This window comes from Mesoplodon bidens, assembly GCF_964165515.1.
Source record: "Mesoplodon bidens genome assembly, chromosome: 6".
Taxonomy (NCBI): Eukaryota; Metazoa; Chordata; class Mammalia; order Artiodactyla; family Ziphiidae; genus Mesoplodon; species Mesoplodon bidens.
This window is the reverse complement of record NC_138162.1, coordinates 35,923,387-35,943,560: the sequence shown is the minus strand read 5'-3', so window position 1 is coordinate 35,943,560 and position 20,174 is coordinate 35,923,387. Positions and strand designations below refer to the sequence as shown.

The 20,174-nt window shown below is 37.3% G+C and overlaps 1 protein-coding gene across 6 annotated transcripts in view; it reads right to left on the bottom strand.

Annotated features, from left to right (window-relative positions):
* Nucleotides 1-233: 233 nt before the first annotated feature.
* Nucleotides 234-20,174, bottom strand: part of MUSK (muscle associated receptor tyrosine kinase) — a gene marked incomplete at its 5' end in the record, with an annotated part of 88,292 nt that continues 68,351 nt past the window's right edge. For 2 of the 6 annotated variants that reach the window (XM_081237249.1, XM_081237250.1), the window contains 7 exons: nucleotides 234-1,544; nucleotides 2,728-2,876; nucleotides 4,038-4,229; nucleotides 4,740-4,941; nucleotides 8,579-8,602; nucleotides 9,274-9,449; nucleotides 13,394-13,682. In XM_081237249.1, coding sequence (XP_081093375.1) covers nucleotides 862-1,544; nucleotides 2,728-2,876; nucleotides 4,038-4,229; nucleotides 4,740-4,941; nucleotides 8,579-8,602; nucleotides 9,274-9,449; nucleotides 13,394-13,682 — 1,715 coding nt within the window. In that variant the 3' untranslated portion in view covers nucleotides 234-861. Of the gene's footprint in view, nucleotides 1,545-2,727; nucleotides 2,877-4,037; nucleotides 4,230-4,739; nucleotides 4,942-8,578; nucleotides 8,603-9,273; nucleotides 9,450-13,393; nucleotides 13,683-19,525; nucleotides 19,533-20,174 lie in introns of all 6 variants that reach the window. The other 4 variants (XM_081237251.1, XM_081237252.1, XM_081237247.1 and 1 more) reach the window with 2 other exon arrangements.

The window sequence follows — 20,174 nt, the reverse complement described above, 5'->3', positions numbered from 1 at the left end:
GAACCGAGTTCTGAAAAAAGGAAGAAATAAAGATAAGAGCAAAGAAAAAGTACCAAAAAAACTTTCAAAGAAAAAGGTAAATTAATTAGCCACAAAAGATTTTTTTCAGAAAAGAAAATGTAGGAATAAAATAAGCAGATTAAATTCATGACAAGTGCACACAAAGGAAAAACTTCTAAAGAAGAAACCCAAAGACAGAAAAAGGGAACTTATTTCTTATCACAATAAGAATATAGCCTTGCTGATTTATCATTTTATTCCTTGGAAACCTTCTATCAATAAAGTAAGCCACAACTCTGTAGAATACAAACAAATATAAAAGTGTGCATTAAACTAAAGAAATATTGAATAAAAAACCAACACCCGTCTTTGGGTGAGGAGATGATAAGTGGTTTTCCCTTCTTTGTAGTTTTCTGTGCTTGAGCTAAACTTCTTACAGGAAGATGCGCTACTTTCCTAATGGGCGGGAATGAACTCTATTAAAAATGGAGCTCTCAGCTGCATTTTGTATCAAAATTTAATACAGCAGAGTCTTACTCTGCTGCCAGCTAATTCAGGAACTGAACAGGATGACATTCTTTCCTGTACAGTATATAATACAAACTTTCCCCATGAGGAAGAGTAGTTATCTCCAATTATCTGACATTTTTCCTCCCCTGCCTTTCCCATCACCCACTTTCCACCCACCCCAGGAGTTCTGCCCTTTTTTTTTTTTTTTTTTTTTTTCTGAGAAACAAACAGCATGGTACCCATGCCTGCTATTATTTCCTATCTGGGTCTCCTTGGGCCTCTGGTGGTGGACTCCGCAGGCTCCTAGAGTCCGAGAGGAGCCTGGAGAGTTCTACCTGCCCATCTTCGACCTCAGACACCCACACTCCCCTCTGCCCGCTCGCACATGCGTTCCAGGATTCGGTGGATGCTGGTGAAACTGGGCCTGTCTGCTGGCAGCTCGCTCCAACAGAGACGCATCAGATTGTACAGTTCCAGGGGGCAGTTCTCTGGGCAGGAGAGGATGTTGCCGTCCCGCACGTAGCAGATGACCTCCTCGTGGGCCATCCCGTAGTAGGGCTGCAGGCCGTAGGAGAAGATCTCCCACAGGAGCACCCCGTAGGCCCACACATCAGACTCCGTGGTATAGCGGTTATAGAAGATGGACTCCGGGGGCATCCAGCGGATGGGGATAGCGTCGTTTTCGTTGGCTTTGTAGTAGTCAGCTGAGTAGATGTTTCTAGAGAGGCCAAAGTCGGCTATTTTCACCACCATGTTCTCACCCACAAGGCAGTTCCTGGTGGCCAAATCCCGGTGGACAAACTTGCGTTCGGAGAGGTAGGCCATGCCGGCGGCCACCTGCCTGGCGATGCACAGCTGCTCGGCACAGGAAAGGGGCGGCGGGCCGGGGCTGGAGGCCTGCGCCCCACGGGGCAGGTCGCTGGGACTGAGGCTGCGTCCGGGGTGAGGGGACATGCTGCGGAGGAACTCATTGAGGTCCCCGTAGGCCATGTATTCAAAGAGCAGGCACATCGGCTTCCCCACTGCACACACGCCTAGAACCAAAACAAGGCCTCCTGTTAGAGGTTGCGTTTCTGAAGTGACACGTGGGAAAAAATTGTCCGAAAGCAAATGACCAGATCAGAAAATGTGGTGGCTTGGTTTTTCATAGTCGAACTCTGACCCCCTTTCTTTGTGTGAACATCTCCTATTTATCTTTTAAGATTCAACTGATTTATCACTCCTCATGGGGTGCTTCAGCTCCTGAACTTTCCAGGATCAGATTTTCCTTCCTTCACTCTTTATCCTTAACCCTGCATCCTATCTACCTGCCTGTTATAATCATCCATTTAGCTGAGGTTTCTTCCCAACATTTTAGCCCTTTCAACTAGAGATTATATCTTAAGTCTTCTTTAAATTCCACACACCTACCGTGTGTCTGGCGAGCAAGTACTCCGTAAATATTGGGTGAATGAATTTATGAGTGGATGTTTGCTTTGAGTATGTAATGCAATTGTCCTGTGTTTCTGCTTCCTTTCTGAAGAAGGATGATAAGGAAGCTGTTGTATGAAATTTGGAAAGGAGCACAGAAACAATCCAAGATCTTAGATGCAGTATTCAGGTGACTGCAGTAAAACATTTAGGTAAATGTACAATGTTCATTCCAGAAAGAAACAAAATGTTAACATAAAGAGTCTTAGATTTAGTGCCAGGAAGACATTTGTGAATTTTAAAATCTTGCTGTATTTGAGAGGGAAATGGACAACTTGAAATATTAGATCAGATGGTCACAATTTCATATCAGCATAAAAATAGATCATTAACTATTTTTTTTTCAGGCAAAAGTTAGAAGTCTGTTCAAAAAGGAAAAGAAATGAGAATACGATTACCTTGGCTTGTTTATTTTGATGTTAGTTTTTAATTCCAGGGACTTTAGCAATCTGTATATTTATATGTACTATATAAATTAAATTAAAAATTAAATACAAAATTGGTAAAAGAATTAATGAAATGACAAAATATTTCTCTGAGAAGTTTTTTAAAACTTCAGTTTTTTGAATTTAGGTGATTTAATGAAATAGTCTACTCCCTAATACAGAATATATTCTATGGGGAGGAACAGAGACATCTCTCTGATCAAGGAATGAAAGAAAAAACCTAAGTGAAGTATGAAGGAGAAAAAACTTGGCAAGCCTCTGTTTTCTGATGCAATACATTTCTTCACTTATATTTTCATACCTAAGAGTTTCACAATGTTAGGATTATCAAATTCTGCCATGAGGGCTGCCTCCCTCTGAAAGTCTGCTTGCATATCTGCTGAGGCTTCTTCTTTGAGCATCTTCACTGCCACCATTGTGAAAGGTTCATAGGGAAGTAAGCCTGGAGCCCTGAGAGATATATTTATTTAGCAAGAAATCAAAGATCAGGAAGATTACACAGAGTCACATGATAACAACCCATGTATACACATCCCCACACTCATGCAGCCTTTCCCAGAGCCACAGAACCAAAGTAAGATGCCAATGGCAGGTCACACTTAAAGCTCCTTGACTCCAATGAATAAAAATCACTGGGGTTATTTACAACATAGATTGTTTGAAAAATGCATTATTTATTAATAACAGAAAACCAAAAGTGCCCAAATCCAGTGGGATTATCATTACCATCCTAACCCCTTAATCTCTGGCCAGAATATAAATTCCTGGAAGGCAGGGACCATGACTTATTCATCTTTATATCCCCAAAGAGCCTAAAAGTGTTCCTTGCATATTTTTTGGTTCCCAATAGGTATTTGTGTGAGATTTTCATTAATCATGTAACCTCCATACCAGGGCCACTATGAGTAGAAGTAAGGTTGTATCCCGCCCAAGAGCAATGGGCCAAAGTAACAATTGGTGATTAAAACCAAGTCCACACTCTGTGGCCCAGCTGTGTGTCTGTGGAGCTACATCCATGCAGAGAGGATATTTTATTCCAACTCACACAAAGACATTAACTGGGCTAGCATTGGCCCTAATACATACTTGTTTTTTTGAGCTCATTGTTGGCTGACATTTTTGTGTAATTTTTTTTTCCTTTTTCTGTCTTGCCATCCTGTGAACATCTACTTAATATCCATACATGTCAGGCTTTGAGTTCTTAAACTGAAACACTATTTCAAAGTAAACATTAAGTGGAGACTATAGCAATTGAAAATGGAAGAGATTTTAGAAGTATTTACTAAAAGCAATGCGAGAAATGATTATTTAAAGTGTACAACGAAATTCTCTTCTGAAAAGAAAATATGATTAAACTTTGCTAATTGCTTATCAGCGGAACACTTTATAAAGACTCTCTCCATATACACAACCCTATTTTCCAGCAGAGGGGGAAAAGTATCAAGATTCAAAGTACAGTACTCAATAAAAATAAGGTGAATGATGTGAAGAATGAACTAATTTGATAATAACTATTATACATATTACATAGAATCAAGTTAATGTCTGGTAACTTTTCAGACACAACGTATTTCAGTTGGTAGTTTTTTTTTTTAACGTGGGCAACTTTACCTTGCTTGAAAGACCCTTCCAAATGCTCCTTCTCCAATATCTCTCACATATTCAATGTTATTCCTGGGATACTCCAGGCTGAGCAATTTGGGATTCAAAAGAAGTGGCATCCTCTGGTACATGGGGTTGGGATGAAGTCTGTCTAGCAAGAGCTCAGAAGGAAGAGTAGTGAGGGTTACAGCCGCTGATTCTCTGCAGGTAAGACAGGTAAGATCAATAGTGAGCTGAGGACCAGGTGAGAGCTTTGTACTCAGACTTAGGTTCTAAAGAGACATGGTGTTTAGGAGGAAACAAATTATGCTAAGTTCACCAAAGATCCTTCCATTTTAGAGCAGCGAAGAATTTGGTTTGGAGCCTAAAGGTACATTCCTTTTTTCAGGAATCGTGTCACTATCCAATCTAGTAGTGGCAGTGGGGCTGAGGGGGCTGAGAGGGAGCAGGAACAGCCATATTCTTCCAAACTGTGGTTTAGATTCCATCTGCTGTGAAAAACTAACCTTAGGACATGTGATCCTATGCAACATGTCATTGACATTTTTAAAGATCATGGTGGGGCTGCTTACCGTTAAAGCAAGGCAATGGCTGTCATAAAGGAAGTGGCAGTGTTATATATACCCCTCCTCCCATCTCCAGCTTTAATACCAAATACATAAAGGTTTTAAAAATGTTACTACACGTGATTCACTTAAACTAGAACCTCACCTTTTCTTATTTTTCCATTGTTTTCGTCTTCGGCAGCAATAAAGAGTGGTTATGGTAAGAAGCACGAATATGGCAAAGCTGGACATGATGGAGATTATTACAGTCATGGAGTGTGTAGGTGAGACAGAGAAGGAGGACAGGGAAGAGGAAGGCACGTTTGGAATGTCCACACTCGGCTTTGAGGACGTCATTGGTGGGAATGCTGTAAGTCAACAACAGATTTTCACTCATTCTTAAACTTTTAAGCAGCAACTTTCGTATTCAGGCAATCAGGAAACTAAATTTAAGATTATCTTTTAATGTATCAGGTTCTCCCTGGTTATATATCTATAAAGCTCAATTGTAAGGATCCAGTGAAGTCTAGTTGTAAGTAAATCCAGCTTACAGAATCATAGAATTTTAAAGATGAGACTCAGGGAAAGGAAATACTTTTTCCAAGACAAATGCAAATCCTGGGCTAGTGTCTTTACACTCATCATAGTTTTTATGACCTGACAACAATCATGGACATTGTTAAGTTATTAAATAAAATATTTTTATGAAATTGAAGTCAGGATTGTCTAAAGCTGAGGTTTTATACATATGTATTGTTGATTTACAAACAGAATTAAATGGAAGAACATGGAAAATGGAAATAGTAGGACAGAAATGAGAAAGTTAGTTCATCTAACAATTGAACTCCTGTCAAATTCCTATTAAAAAGGTCAATGCAATATACAAATAAGTTAAAATCTGTATTACCACTGGAAACCAAAAGATGTCATACTAATGTCCCTCTGTTTGTAGGGTGCAACGTCCATTGTATATCTATTAAAACAACATTATGAATTATATTTTAAATCCTTTTAGTTGACTGAGTAAAGACAAAAACATGGATACAGAATATTTTAATACATAATCAACAAGAATGTCTTAATAGTGAAGAATGAACTTTGTACCCTAAAAAGACAGAATAAACCTTATTTTCAAATATTTGTGGGATACTGACAGACACGGTCTTTTTTGTCAGGTCACAAAGATGAATCTCAGTAAGTTTCAAAAGAAGAAATTATGCAGATCTATTCTTTGATCAAAATGCAATTAATAATAGATTAAATAAAATCAATAAGACATTAAAAAAAGAAACATTTTAATAACCTTTCAATCAAAGAATAGAAAGTAGCCATAGTTACAGATGACAAAATAACTTCCTAGCAGTGTTGTTGAGATTTGGCCAAAGATGTGTTCAGTGATAAACTCATAGCATTATCTTCTTCCATTAGATAAAAAGAATGAAGTGAATGAACTAGATATTTAATTCAAGATTTTGGAAAAGAAACAAAATCGACAGAAAACAGAGGGAAACAGGTGATATAGTAACAGCCATGTACAAGCAGAAATTAATAAGTTAGAATACACATAACACAAATGATAGAATTTAAAAATAGGTCAATAGTTTTTCTGATAAATATTTACAAAGTAGTCTAATCAGGGACATTTTAATTTTAAAATGAAAAGAAAGGCACAAATATACAAAATTAGGAATGATAAAGTCATTTTAACAATAGACTCAAAGGTCAATAAAAATGAAATAATATATAACTATGGAGTTACATTTTTAAAATCTTAAGGAAAATGGTAGGAGCCCATTAATTACCAAATTTGAAGAATTAGAAAGTCTGAAACTAGCCATAACCAAGAAATTTAAGTCATTATAGAATTATGGTTACATTCTTTCAGTATTGGAAGAGATACAATTTTCACAGTTTTATAATATATTCCAGTAAGAGAAAAATCTTTCAGATTGTTTTAGCAAGTTATTATAATACTAATATCACAACCTGACAGTGTTAGCACAAAAGAAAAGTGCAGATTATAGAGCATAGATTTAAAAGATCCTAAATGAAATATCAGAAATTGACTGCAGTATAGTAAAAGATTTCATAGAAGGAACTATATTATTATAACACATCACAGAGTCAAAGGAAAACTTTCATTGCAGGGATGCCTGAAGCCATTTGAAATAGGACATGTAAAAGCAGAGATTATAAGGGATGCCTACGTATCACTTCTTAGTCTAGGCATGGAAGCAGTGATTATGCCCTGAGCACCAGTGGCTAAGCAAGTGGTTTTGAAGCCTGTGGAGACCAAGTTTGGTTACTCCTGTGACTCAAGCAGGCACCTGGAACTAGGAGAATATTAGCACAGCAGTAAAACATTCGTGCAGGACCAATGACAGCATTTCTCATCAAGCATCACAGCAGTGGTGGATGTAACAGACTTCCCAGGCTCCGCTGTGATGGTTTGAAAGCTGCTCTGAGTTTCTGTGGACTGAGTCATTCGAAGATTTAAAAAATCAATCCAAGATGAGTGGGGAGGGGGGCTTAAATTGGAGAGCTAAACTTAATGCTAATATGAAAGTAGGAGCAATCATTAAAAGACAGGGAGAAGGGAAGCAAGAAGGAAATATCCAAAAGATAAACTAATGATTCAAAAAAATCTTCCATCACCCTTCAAAGTGAACTGGTAATATCCTTTAGAGTTTACTCAGAATTCAAGAGACTCTCCAAGAAATATTTGAGGGCTTTACACACTCCCACAGAATATGAGACAGTCTACCTAATAAGGATGACTTCTCTGTTCAACGATCAACCTACCTGAAGAGCTAAAGCCAATTTCTTTGATAATTGTATTTAACTTAGAGAACATATTTTTAGACATTCCTCACCATATGGTCAGATGAAATGATCAGTTTATGACATCTGGAGTTCATCTTCTTACATATAGCAAAGATTTCATAAAATGATTTAGCTAATCTATGCTGCTTGCAATTTCTTATAATCAGTGTAGAAGGCAGAAATCTGGATGCTTTTGTGTGTCTTATTTCTGTCTAATCTAGGATGGAAGGTCAACACCTTTCATACAGTAAACCTTCAATGAATGCTTGAATGGATGAATGAGTAAACAATCAAAGGATAACAAACATCACAGTCATCAATTAAAAGTCCAATCAAAGTTAACTTTGGTTGCTTCTGTGACAAAGAATTGAAACATTTCTTTTTCATTCTTTCAAGTTGGGAATGACAATTTGACAGGCTTCCAGAATAATAGATTTTTAGGGTTTTCCAAAGCTGTTCTTGTTTCCTAGCTCTGAGTGATTCAGTTGTGACCAGTAGCATTCTTTCTTTCAATATTTTAAGTCTTAGTCCTTTAAGTAAGCAGGTAAAATCAAGTCCTGGCATTTAGCCAAGTGCAGAAACAATTAGGCCTGGAATATCTAGCCCAAGAAATGAATATGATTTGAGCCTTGAACATGAAAATCAGAGGAAGTTAGTCGACATGAAAAAAATTTCTAATTTCATTCTGAAGATTTCTGCATTCTGGTAGGCTTAACGTACCATCTGATACACATTAGTTTCTAGGACACCCCTTTTCAAGCAACCTTCTTGAATTCTTTCCTAGAGATTTTGAGATGACCCTTTTAAAACCATTTGATTTGACCCTGTAAACTTTATACTATTGGATGATACAAATATCATGAATGCAAAATCAAAAGGTGATATTTTAAATTGGCTTATTTTATAGCCATAGAAGGGATAAAGCAACTTAGTAACCTTGACGTAGGAGATGGGATTTGCATCATTCACTAAATATGGTGCTCTCCATGGCCTAATTAGAGGCTATAAACTGGGCTCTCCGATGATCTTCCTTCATATTCTACCCTGGGTGAGTATAGTGAAAAGACTTTGAGAGGGACCGCACATCCCATTCTGGACATCATGAAATATGGGTGTAAATACGCATGCATGAATCCAGTTACATACACATAACGTTTCAAGGGCACAAACAAAATTACTTACTTGTTAGGTTTTCTTTTTTATAATCTGAAGGGGAAAGGATAAAAATTTGTTTTAAGTGAACATCCAGATAGCTCCTGTGTTCTGTGAGAGAGTGCTAAGAAATGCAAGTTCTCTTTCAGCTTTTTAATATACAATGGGAAAACATTCTTCACATTCGAATGTGAAAGGATTGCATCTTTGAAATTAAAACAGCTGTTAGGGCTCACCACATAGTTCCTTACAGATGAAGTTCATTAAAGCAACATGCAGCCATTCAGCTTTGTTTTGTGAGATCAGCATTTGCAAACATATGGCTTATTTTTGCATGCTGAAAAATCTGCTTCCTTGGGTAAGAAAGAGGACTTTATGCCTTTATTCCACTCCTCTGACAAAATATGAACTGTTTCTTAGCCATTTCTCTGCACATTCAATAAAATGTTATGAGCTCTCATAAGATCTGCTTATGAAGTAAAGTAAGATCTCAAGCAGCAGCGAAAAGTGCTCTTTAATTTCTTTTAGAATAAATGGAATAAATCCTTATGCTAACCGGTGCAATTAGGATAGCAATAGGATTCTGTTATTAGATATGGAAGGAAGGCAGAACTCAAAAAATATTGGAAATGCCTAGAAATATTAGGAGATTTAAATTCACACCTTAGTTTCCTCAAAATAGTAAATTTCTCTGAACCTCCAAAGTCTCAAGAGAACTCTGTTACCTAAATATGGCAGTCTGGTACAGGCCATGGGGTCCCAGTGCATGCTGGGGAGTTTGTTGCAGTCCGGCATGGAGAGCAGATGTATCCCAGATCTGTAGAGTCCCCTGTGGGTCTTTTCTTCCACTGCTAGCCATTCTTTTGCACAGAAGAGCTCCTTTACTGCCAGGCAGTATTCTCTAAAATAATTTAGGGAGAACAAAATTTGATGAATCATAGCACGTTGAAGCCAAATTGGTGGTGGAGCCTAAATCCCATATTTTCAAAACATCATCATAGTACACTGTTTGTTCTGGCAAAAGTGTTTTTGTAAAGATCCTTTTATTGTAAATAATGTGAGAAGTTATGAAATATATAGTATATTATCCCATGAGATGATATGCTGTCTTGTTTTTAAAATATCACTAATGCTACTGGGGAAAAGAACGTTCAAGTTCAAAAGGTAATGGATTAGGAATCCCAGATATGTTTTCTCTTAACTTCATATTAAAGTAACTACAAAGGTACAGAAACAAGGTACGCAGAGCTTTAAAAGATCATTGTCAAGCAGTTTCCAGCCTGGGAGGTTTTTCTGTAATCTCAGAGCTAATGGGCAGGGCCTGAGGAACACAGTCCGTGTCTCTGTGTGCTTTGTTCCCTAAAACAGAATAGTATCACCTTCCTGAAAGGTTATAGGAGGGCTTGGGAGTCCTTACCCAGCCCTACCCTTGGAGAAGCTGAGTCCTATCCCATTGCTGTGTGTGCTTGCATCTGAGAAAGCTAGAGTAAGGTCTGTGTGAATATGAAGCTGTAATGTTCATCTCTATGTTGTACTGAGTGAAAAGGCTGAAGAAAGATTAGGTAGACTAGTTGGACTAATTAGAATTTTGTGGATTAATATTTGTTCAAGCTTATCTTATAGGAAATAGGATAGACTACATAGGAAAAATCAAGTTAGTTCCAAATTAAGATATTTGGGATTCATAATAAGAGGAAATTAAAGATAATTAAAGAAATTAAGGATAATAATAGTAATGTCATTCATTCAATATATGAAGTATAAAAGAGGAGGAAATTTTGTGTGAGTGTGTACATTCGTGTGTATGTGTAGTTATATATACATGTCTATTTTATTTTATTTTTTTACTACTCATGCCTACACTCCTGCTTTCCCAGGCAACCACTTGCCAATATGGACCAACTGAGCATGTGCAGAATGAAAGGGCTGTACATACTAATGTGATGGGATATAATGGGAGTCATGAGTACAGCAATGGAATGTAGATTCTTAATATGTCTGCAAAGGAAGAGGGAACAGTGGGGCTTTCAGGCTTCTGAGACTCTGAAGAACTGGAGAAACATTGCTTGGCTTACTTCTTCTTATGCCTGGTCCCATCCTTGGGTCATATAAGCAAATCTTTCTGCATTCAGATGTTACAGCTAAACTGTGCAAAAGCAATATGGGACATATGAAAGAACTTTTTAGCCCACATTATGTGAAGAAAACAAATACTTGGGAAAATTATTTTTTATTATACATGGAAAGACACGTTAGAGAATTTTAAAAATTGTTCTGTTTTCATTGACATGCACTGAAGCATGGCCTCTACAGAAGAGTTTTTCACGGGGGAAAAAAAATCAAGATGAAATGGAAAATAGAGTGAAAACTAGGTTAAGTTAAACATGGTAGTGACTGAAGTAAATAAAGACCACAGAGAAGTGAAAACAACTTTGTTTCACTGAAACAAGTGAAATCTTCATTGAGAAAGAAATGGCACAGCAAGATATTGAACAAATAATAGGGGAAAACTTTAGAAGTTCTAACTGAATGCAGAAAGAAAGATGAAAATAGTGAGTAAGGAGATAACTGAGAGGGAGAAGCAAGCAAGAAATTCAAAGTACAAATAACAATGTTTCCCAACAAGAAACTAGAGCACATAAAAAAATAGAAAAATACTCAGAGATATACTATAAGAAAAATTCTTAAAATAAAAAAGACACAAGTCTGATGATGAAATCATATTATCCATTCTTTTTATATTACTTATAGGAAAGAAAATAATGAAAAGAAATCTATTCCCAAGTCTTTTTAAATGTCTAATTTTTTAAACAATTATTGATTATATATAAGCGAAAATAAAACCTTAATGAAGTATAAAAATGTGAAAATTTCTAGACTATATTTTTCAACCCCAATGTGAATAAATTGTTTACAAGGATTACAAAAGTAGAAACAATTTTCAGATTAAAAAAAATACTCAGGGACTTCCCTGGTGGCACAGTGGTGAAGAATCTGTCTGCTAACGCAGGGGACACAGGTTTGAGCCCTGGTCGAGCAAGATCCCACATGCTGCGGAGCAACTAAGCCCGTGCGCCACGACTACTGAGCCCGCATGCCACAACTACTGAAGCCTGCATGCCTAGAGCCCATGCTCCACAACAAGAGAAGACACCGCAATGAGAAGCCCACGCACCACAACGAAGAGTAGCCCCCGCTCACCACAACTAGAGAAAGCCTGTGGGCAGCAACGAAGACCCAGTGCAGCCAAAAATAAATAAGTAAATAAATAAATAAATAAATAAATATTAAAAAATACTTGTTTAAATAACAGCTGGAATTAAGAAAAAAATTTAAGTACACTACAAATGGCTCACAGATTTAAGAGTTAATTAACTATGCTATTCTAATAAATTTGAAATCTCAGTGAATGGGATTTTTTTCTAAAAAAACGAAAAAGTTAAATTATTTTCAATCTTGAGAAAGAACATCTGTGGCCTAAGCATGTAAACTGATCTAGGGCATAAATGTTGGGAAATTACTCAATAAATTTATTTTGTGCTAGCATATGAAGATACCATTCAATTTTAATTCTCATTGTTCCTCAAAAGATACTTAGATGTCAGGTCTGATGAAAATATAACCTTAAGTGAAGAAACAACAAATTATATGTCTTAAGTAATTTTTTTTTAGATTTTTTTTGATGTGGACCATTTTAAAAGTTTTTATTGAATTTGTTACAATGTTGCTTGTGTTTTATGTTTTGGTTTTTTGGCCACGAGGCATGCGGGATCTTAGCTCCCTGACCAGGGATCGAACCCACACCCCCAGCATTGGAAGGTGAAGTCTTAACCACTGGACAGCCAGGGAAGTCCCTATATTAGTCTTAAAATGTCTCCAAACCCTCAAAATTTGCAGTAAGTTGAAGAATGGAGCACTCTATTTTAATGATCTCTGTAGTCCTTTTATACTGAATAGAATGCCTTAAAACTATTTCAATATTTAAATAGTTCCTGGTTTTATCAAAACAGTTGGAAATGTGCTGTATTGGTAGCCTTCGTGTGTTTTCTTGAAAAGCAAACAGTATCCATCCAGTTTCTAATATATACCCTGGGTACAATTTATCCTTTAATCCTCTCAGCTCTATTGCAGACGAGGAAGCTGAAGTTTAGCTGAGGTCATATGTCAGTGCATCTAGAAAGCAGTACAAAACAGTATTTGAACTTTGTTCCATTTAGCTCAAAAGCTACATTGATTCCTGTCTTTTCTACACAAGAAGTAAATAAAGGCAAAGATAATTCTATTGAAAGTGGGTTTATAAATTTCAGTGTTTAAAGAGTAGGGGGTTTTAAAGAAATATCTGTTTTATAACTGTTTCTACTCCTTCCACCCACCATGACACAAGAGTGTCAGTACTTAAATTAGAATATTGGGTGGAATGTATTTTAATAGTCTGACATGCTCACCAAGATCTCATATTTATTGGCAAATAATGCTGAAATGCTTGATATGTAGTCTTTATTTTCTCTATCTTGGCTTACTAATGAGGTCCATATTAGTTTGGGATTTTGTTTTTTATTTCCTAGAAAGCAGGGATGTTTATGAATATGATAATAATGTGAACAATAACAAATGTAATAGAACGTTATACCTTTTATGACATTTTCTAACTTAGAGCCCTTGTATAATAGGGTATCACCAGTGATTCACATGGTAGGAATTTTGTCCAATTAATTACCTTATATTTTGGACAAAAGCCAGCTTTTGCCTTTACTGTTACACCTAACAACTTCCTCTTTTGAAAACTTTTCCTGTTGGCAGACAGACAAACAGAATTTCCCCATTTATTTATTTTGTAATTTTTACCTGCAAATGGGTGTAGGAGTAGGTGCCACCCCAGGGTTACATTCTTGGAAGATGTGGTTACACAGTAAAGCTTCAGCAGCCGGCCGGCAGAATGGGCTCACTGCTTTCAGTTCATTCCAGGCAGTGTGGACCAGTAGTTCTTGGGCCTCCTCAGGGTCTATGTAGGAGTTGTTGAAGAAAACAAGAGCATCTTTTGCCAGGACAGCATTACATACCTCCCCTCTGTACTCGGCGCAGTAGCCTTTGTTATCTTTCTGTGGTTTACTGAAAGAAGCAGTGAAAAACATTCCTGATCACATGCTATTTCTTAGCATCCCATCTGCCTTTTTGTTTGTTTTCCATTTCCACATCTGCATCACAGAAATAGAAGATTGCACCAGCAAATTGGTTGAAACGTTCCATCTGAATATTGTCTTCATTTCCAGCAGCAATTATATTACCTCTAGCTACTCCAGAGGGCTATGAAGAGGATCGAATGTGATAATGGATGTGGAAAGCTTTGGAAACGCTCAAGGCCAGAATGGATGGGAGAATTCTTATTGTTTCCATCATAAATAAAATTTGACTCCACATTTGTTACATATAAGCGTACATAGCAAGTAAATACGTCTAAAAAATATATTCATCATCATGATTAATACGTGACTGAACGTAGTAATTGCTCTGATCCACAGAGCTTGCAGCCTGATGAACATAGTTTATTTAAACATTGTGATAGTTAAGGATTTGAATTCTGGGGCACATCTTCCAAAATCAGATCCTCTCACTCACACATCTTCCCGGCATTCCATTAAAGAATAAGAAGAAAGCCACACAGGGAGGAGAAAGCATTGGCTATGGCTCTCAGAGGAGCTAAGTAGCATCTTCACTTTTGCTATTTTCTCACCACATGTCTTGGGGAGAGTCATCTGGTCTCTGACAACGTCCTAATCTGTAAAGTGATGTAAGTAATTATCCTGAACCCAGGTTATTGTGTGTTCATGGGTAATATAAGTGTTAGCACAGCAATAAGATTAAAAGCTTATCTGCTATAACAACTGAAGAGGACAATAAGAAAAATGGAAACCGCAGCTGGTACTCCCTCCACGTATCCACTGCTTCCTTAATGCAATGCTGGGAATTATAATAGCTCCTATACTCACCTGACAGATATTTATTGAGCACTTACTATGTGCAGGCACTGTAATGGTCTCAATATATCCTTATGCCTTCCATCAGATATCTTATTAACACTGACAGCAAATTCAAGTTGCACTCTCATTTAGATTTGTACATCTGTTGGAATTTAGCATTTCATTATCTTTATATAAAGGATTTCAAGGAAAGAAAATTAAACAAATTGGAATTTGTGGGGATTGTTTAAGTTGCTAACAGACCCCATTTGAATTTGAAAAGTTGATTAGAAACATCATTGACTGGTCTTTGAAGCAAATCTATTAAATGAGATACAACTCATTCAGGTAAAACAATGAACTTCCGTGAAATACTATATTTTAAAATGATGTTTTGTAACATAGAATCATTCTCTAATTCATACTAGCATTCTACTAATTAGTCAACATGAATTTTATTGCATTACCTGTAATTCATTGGGGATTTTTTAAATGAATGCCTTGAATAAGAAAACGCAAAACTCCCATGAAAACTTGGGCCCTATAGGGTTGAGAAAACACCCAGATAAATAGCTCATGACTCAACCTCTGAGGGAATTCAGGGTATGCTGACACTAAGAAAGTTCTAGAGAAGCAAGGATATACTGTGCTTTAAGAAACTGAATAATAATACCTAACAATTAGAAATACCCCAAACTGGCTTACAAAATGGTCACACATATTGATAATCCTTCCATAAAAAGAGAGGATGGATAAGAGCAGGTGTGACTCTTTTCACTTAGAAAAAAACTATAGGAACTTCCCTGGTGGCGCAGTGGTTAAGAATCCACCTGCCAGTGCAGGGGACGGGGGTTCAAGCCCTGGTCCGGGAAGATCCCACATGCCGCGGAGCAACTAAGCCCATGCACCACAATTACTGAGACTGTGCTCTAGAACCTGTGAGCCACAACTACTGAGCCCGTGTGCCACAACTACTGAAGCCCGTGTGCCTAGAGCCCATGCTCTGCAATGAGAGAAGCCGCGGCAATGAGAAGCCCGCGCACCGCAACGAAGAGTAGCCCCCACTCGCCGCAACTAGAGAAAGCCCGCGCAGCAATGAAGACCCAACACAGCCAAATATAAATAACAAATACATACATTTATAAAAAACTATAGCATGTAAAAGTTGAATATTTCTCCTAGTGTCTCTGAGCTGAGAATTATTCATCCATGTTGCACGGTCATGTGTTAACTATTGAATGACACTTCTTTATTTTTCCATGAATATTTTTAATTTAAAAAATTCATGATTTTTTCTTTAATTACATACGCAAAAAACATTTAAAAGAAAACATTGGAAACTAAGAAAAATTACACAAAAGAAAAAATGAAAATAGCCTCAGAGATAAGGATTATTAATAATCAATTAAGAACCAATTCTTAAAAAAAACAAACAAAAAAAAAACCAATTCTTTTTTTCTGAGTTTCTGCTGCTTCTCTTTTAAAACCCCCTGGAAAAATCTTTAGAACAACCTCAATGTGAATTAATAGTACGGAGTCCTCAGTGATTTTTGAACATTAGCTATATAATGCAAAAGAAAAAAGGAAAAAGAAAAAGCAGAATAGGTTTTGAATAGAAATGAGAAGATCTTGGTTTTAATTTTGATTTGTCTTCCTACCAGCTTGAAGATAACTAGCCTGTGAAAACCCTTTGCATGCTGGGAAAAAACAGATACAAAATATATGGTTCTTATTAATTTTCTCTGTCTCTGTGATGTTCTGGAAGCATTAAAGACTTAGCTTTGGTAGTATATCTTTGCTTGGATTAGCCCCACAAGGTAAGGGATATATAGTACCAAATATATATATACAGGAATAGAGTGAGTGGTCTAAAAACACACAGGGAGGACACATGTGCTGAACAGTGTGTGAATGAAAGATGGCATGTCTTCTGCGGGTGGCCTGTATTTTAGTTTCCCTTTTACTATATATATATATATATATATATATATATATATATATATATTATACACACACATACATAATACATACATAAAGAGACTGCCCAGTCACAGTTTCAGTCAGAGTTGGAACAATTTCCTCCCCTGTTTTGCTGACTTATAAACCTCAAATTTTTTGCAGTGGTCAAATTTCAGAGGCAAGATATGGAGGCCAATGGGGCCATTTTTTCCCTCATCCTTCTAACCCTATCACTTAAAAAATTTAAGGAGGTCACGGCAAAACCCAGGGAACAAGATGAATGCAAAAAATTTCCATTGGTGTCTTCTGTCTTTTGCAAGTGATGACTGCCCTTTCTGTCCAACTGAAGTCGTATTTCTCCACATGCAGATCTTGGGACTGTGGATGGAGCAACAGCAGAGGCAGCTGGTCCTGTTGCTCATTTGAACAGTGGGGCAGAGGTCACAGGAATCTGTTCACAGAATGCTGGTTGTTTTGGAATGATCCGCTGGACTACCTCCAAAAATTCTAGTTAATATTGCACATGGAGCCAGTCCCTCTCTTGTCTCCTGACAGACTGAACCTGGCTGACCTCTCTTTCTGAACAGTTTCTCTTTTTGGAGGCAACAACTGATATTTGATCCCAAGTCCCCCTTCTAACTTATTTTATAGCAGACAACTCTCCTTGGTCAGATGGAATATTTAAAGGATTCTCACTACACCTTTTGCTTTTATTTTCTCTCTGCTTTAACATGTATGAATCACATTCAGTAGAATACAGCTGACCCTTGAACAACATGGGTTTGAATTGTATGGGTCCACTTATGCACAGTTTTTTTTCAATAAATACTACAGTCCTACACGATCCCATCCATAATTGGTTGAATCCAAGGATGCAGAACGTGGATATGGAGGAAGCACATAGACAGAGAGTCAACTCTAAGGTTATAGGGCATGCTGGTTGGTGCCCCTAACCCCTGAATTGTTCAAGGGTCCACTGTTTTAAAATGTGATCTTCCAGTTTCTAGGAGGGCAACATCTCTTCCCTTTGAACACATAATACAATATGTTGTCCAAGGGCACATCCAGATGACCAGCCATGGCATGGTTGGTTGGGACAACCCCACTACCCCAGCGGAAACTCCACATCTTCTTTTCCTGCCCTCCCTAGGGCTGGCACACGTGAGAACGGGACCTCTTCTCTGATAGCGACACATCTTCTTCCTTATACAGCAACTGCCAGGCTCCCATTGTACTTTCCCAACAAATGTGATGGCCAGGGCCCTACGCCACTCTAAACTTCCAAAGCAAACTGGAATTCTTTTTATCCTTTCATGCCTAGTGTCTTTGTATATGATTCATTCTCTATGACAGGGATCAGCAAATAGAACCCACAAGTCAAATTTGGCCTACTGCCTATTTTTATACCACCTGTGAGCTAAGGATGGTGTTTACATTTTTAGATGGTTGAAAAAAATCAAAAGGAGAAGTGAAAATTATATGAAATTCAAATTTTGGTGGCCAGAAGTAAAATTTTATTGGAACAGAGCCAGGTTCATCCATTTACAAATTGTCTATGGCTCCTTTTGTGTTGCAGTAGCAGAGCTGAGCAGTTGCAACAGAGACCATATGGCCCACAAAGCCATATACTTGCTATCTAGCCCTTTGCAGAAAACCAAAAGTGCTTGTGTTATCACAAGTGAAAAATGGTATGGAATTTTCATTAGTTAGCATTTATTTGACTATAATCAGTTTAAATTATTTTCATTTGCATTTAGTTGCATGTGAATGATTTATTTCTGTTCTTGAGCCCTTAGAATTTGTGCATGATTCCATTATTATGTTGCCTTGTAACTAATGTGTGTGTGTGTGTGTGTGTGTGTCGGTCCCCTAGTAAAATGTAAATTCCTTGGGTGCAGGGAATATGTACAATTTGTTTTGTTTTACCACTTTCCAATATAGTGCCAGGAATAGAGTGAGTGTTTTAAAGATGCACAGAGAAGACAGGTGTGCTGAATGAAAGAGGTGTATGAATGAAAGATGGCATCTCTTCTGTGGTTGGCCTGCATTTTAATTTACCTTTTCCCGTGTTTATGTTGTATATCCCTTCAGTGGATATTCAGCTTCTCTGTAGAATCCTTCAGGTCAGGACTCTTTCTCAATACCTATTTATTAGGTAAACAAATGCATCAAAGCTATATGAATTGGGAAAAAGATTGAGAACAAGCTAAATTTTCTTATGCAATGGATTATTTCATTTCATAGAATTAGATTCAATGGCTTGAGTTGCAGGTCCTGCTCAGTTGCTGTGCTACCTGGGTTAGCATCATAGGTATGAATCTGTGTTCTTGAGTCTGTCTGTCTGAGCTCAGATTGAGGCTTTGTAGTTAGCTATGTGGTCTGGACAACTCTTGTGCCTCAGGTTCCTCATATAAAGAAAGAGGGATGATAGTTTTTGCCCCATAAAGTTGCTGAAACATTAATATGAGAACAGTGGTACTCAAAAATGTCCTGCAAAACTTAACTGCTATTATTATTAGTAATTAACCATTCTAAATCTCAGTTTCATCATTTGTAAAATTAGATGAAATTTTTCACATCATAGAGTTTTTATGAAAGGCAATTTTATGCAAATAAAATGCTGTAAGTTTCACAGTGTTATATTACATGGTGTTACTTTCTTATCTGCAGGATAAAGCTATGAGGGAGGGTTTGGGAGTCAGTTCTGTGTCTCTTTTCCAAGCCTATCATATACTAACTGTGTAAGTCATGTATGCTCTCCAGTTCAAAGTATGTCTCTTTGTTTCTTTTCTGTACAATAGGGGTAATACTAGCACCTATTTCATGTCCTGAGGATAAATTTTTTAAATGCATGTAAAGCTCTTAGCACAGTGCCTGATACATAGTAAGTATTCAACAGATGTTGCCTATCTTCATCTTCATCATCATTTTGTGAGAATATTAAAAGGATTAGAAATTAGAAAGTTTTCTGAAAGATTACAGTACTCAACGAATAATAAATACAATAAATGGCATGTCAAACAAAGCGAAACAAAACATTGGTATAACAATAATATCTTACCTCCATTCTAGTAACAGGAAAGGAAGGTTCCACAGGAAATCAAATTAAAGGGGAAAAGAAACAAAAGTTAGTACATTTTCACCTCAAGGTTTGTAACAGATAATTTTCATTCTTCTAATCTCTAAGTTTCTGAAAAGTTCCCTGCTTCTGCTAGGAGGCCAGATCCTGCATTAACAGGCAGATTTGGAGAAGGAGAGTAAGAAAATATTAAATGTCTCCAGGAACTGAATTCTTCCTTTCAAGCTGAGTCAACCGTGGCCTCATTAGCCCAGGCAGTATCATAGGTCAGAATTTCCCTCTGTTGGCCACCCAAGGACTTTGCATCAAGAAAGCAAGAAGTGGAGGTTGAACAGGAAGAGGGTGGTGGAGCTGTGATTCTTACAGACCCACTGGCTTCACGTGGTCACACAGCATCCCACACTCAGAAGGGCCCCATGCTTAATTTAGTGTTCTGCTGTTATCATCTTGAAACACTTAATAATTTAACAAGGGGCCCCACATTTTCTGGAGAGAACAGATGGAAGAGACAGGAGGAAATTCTTACAGAGAAAAAGGTATATAATTTGGAATGGGTAAAGGCAGAATCTAATAGCAGCTGAGCAGGGAAATCTGTTGAAACATGAAAAGGCCAAGGTTATGTATATGAAAG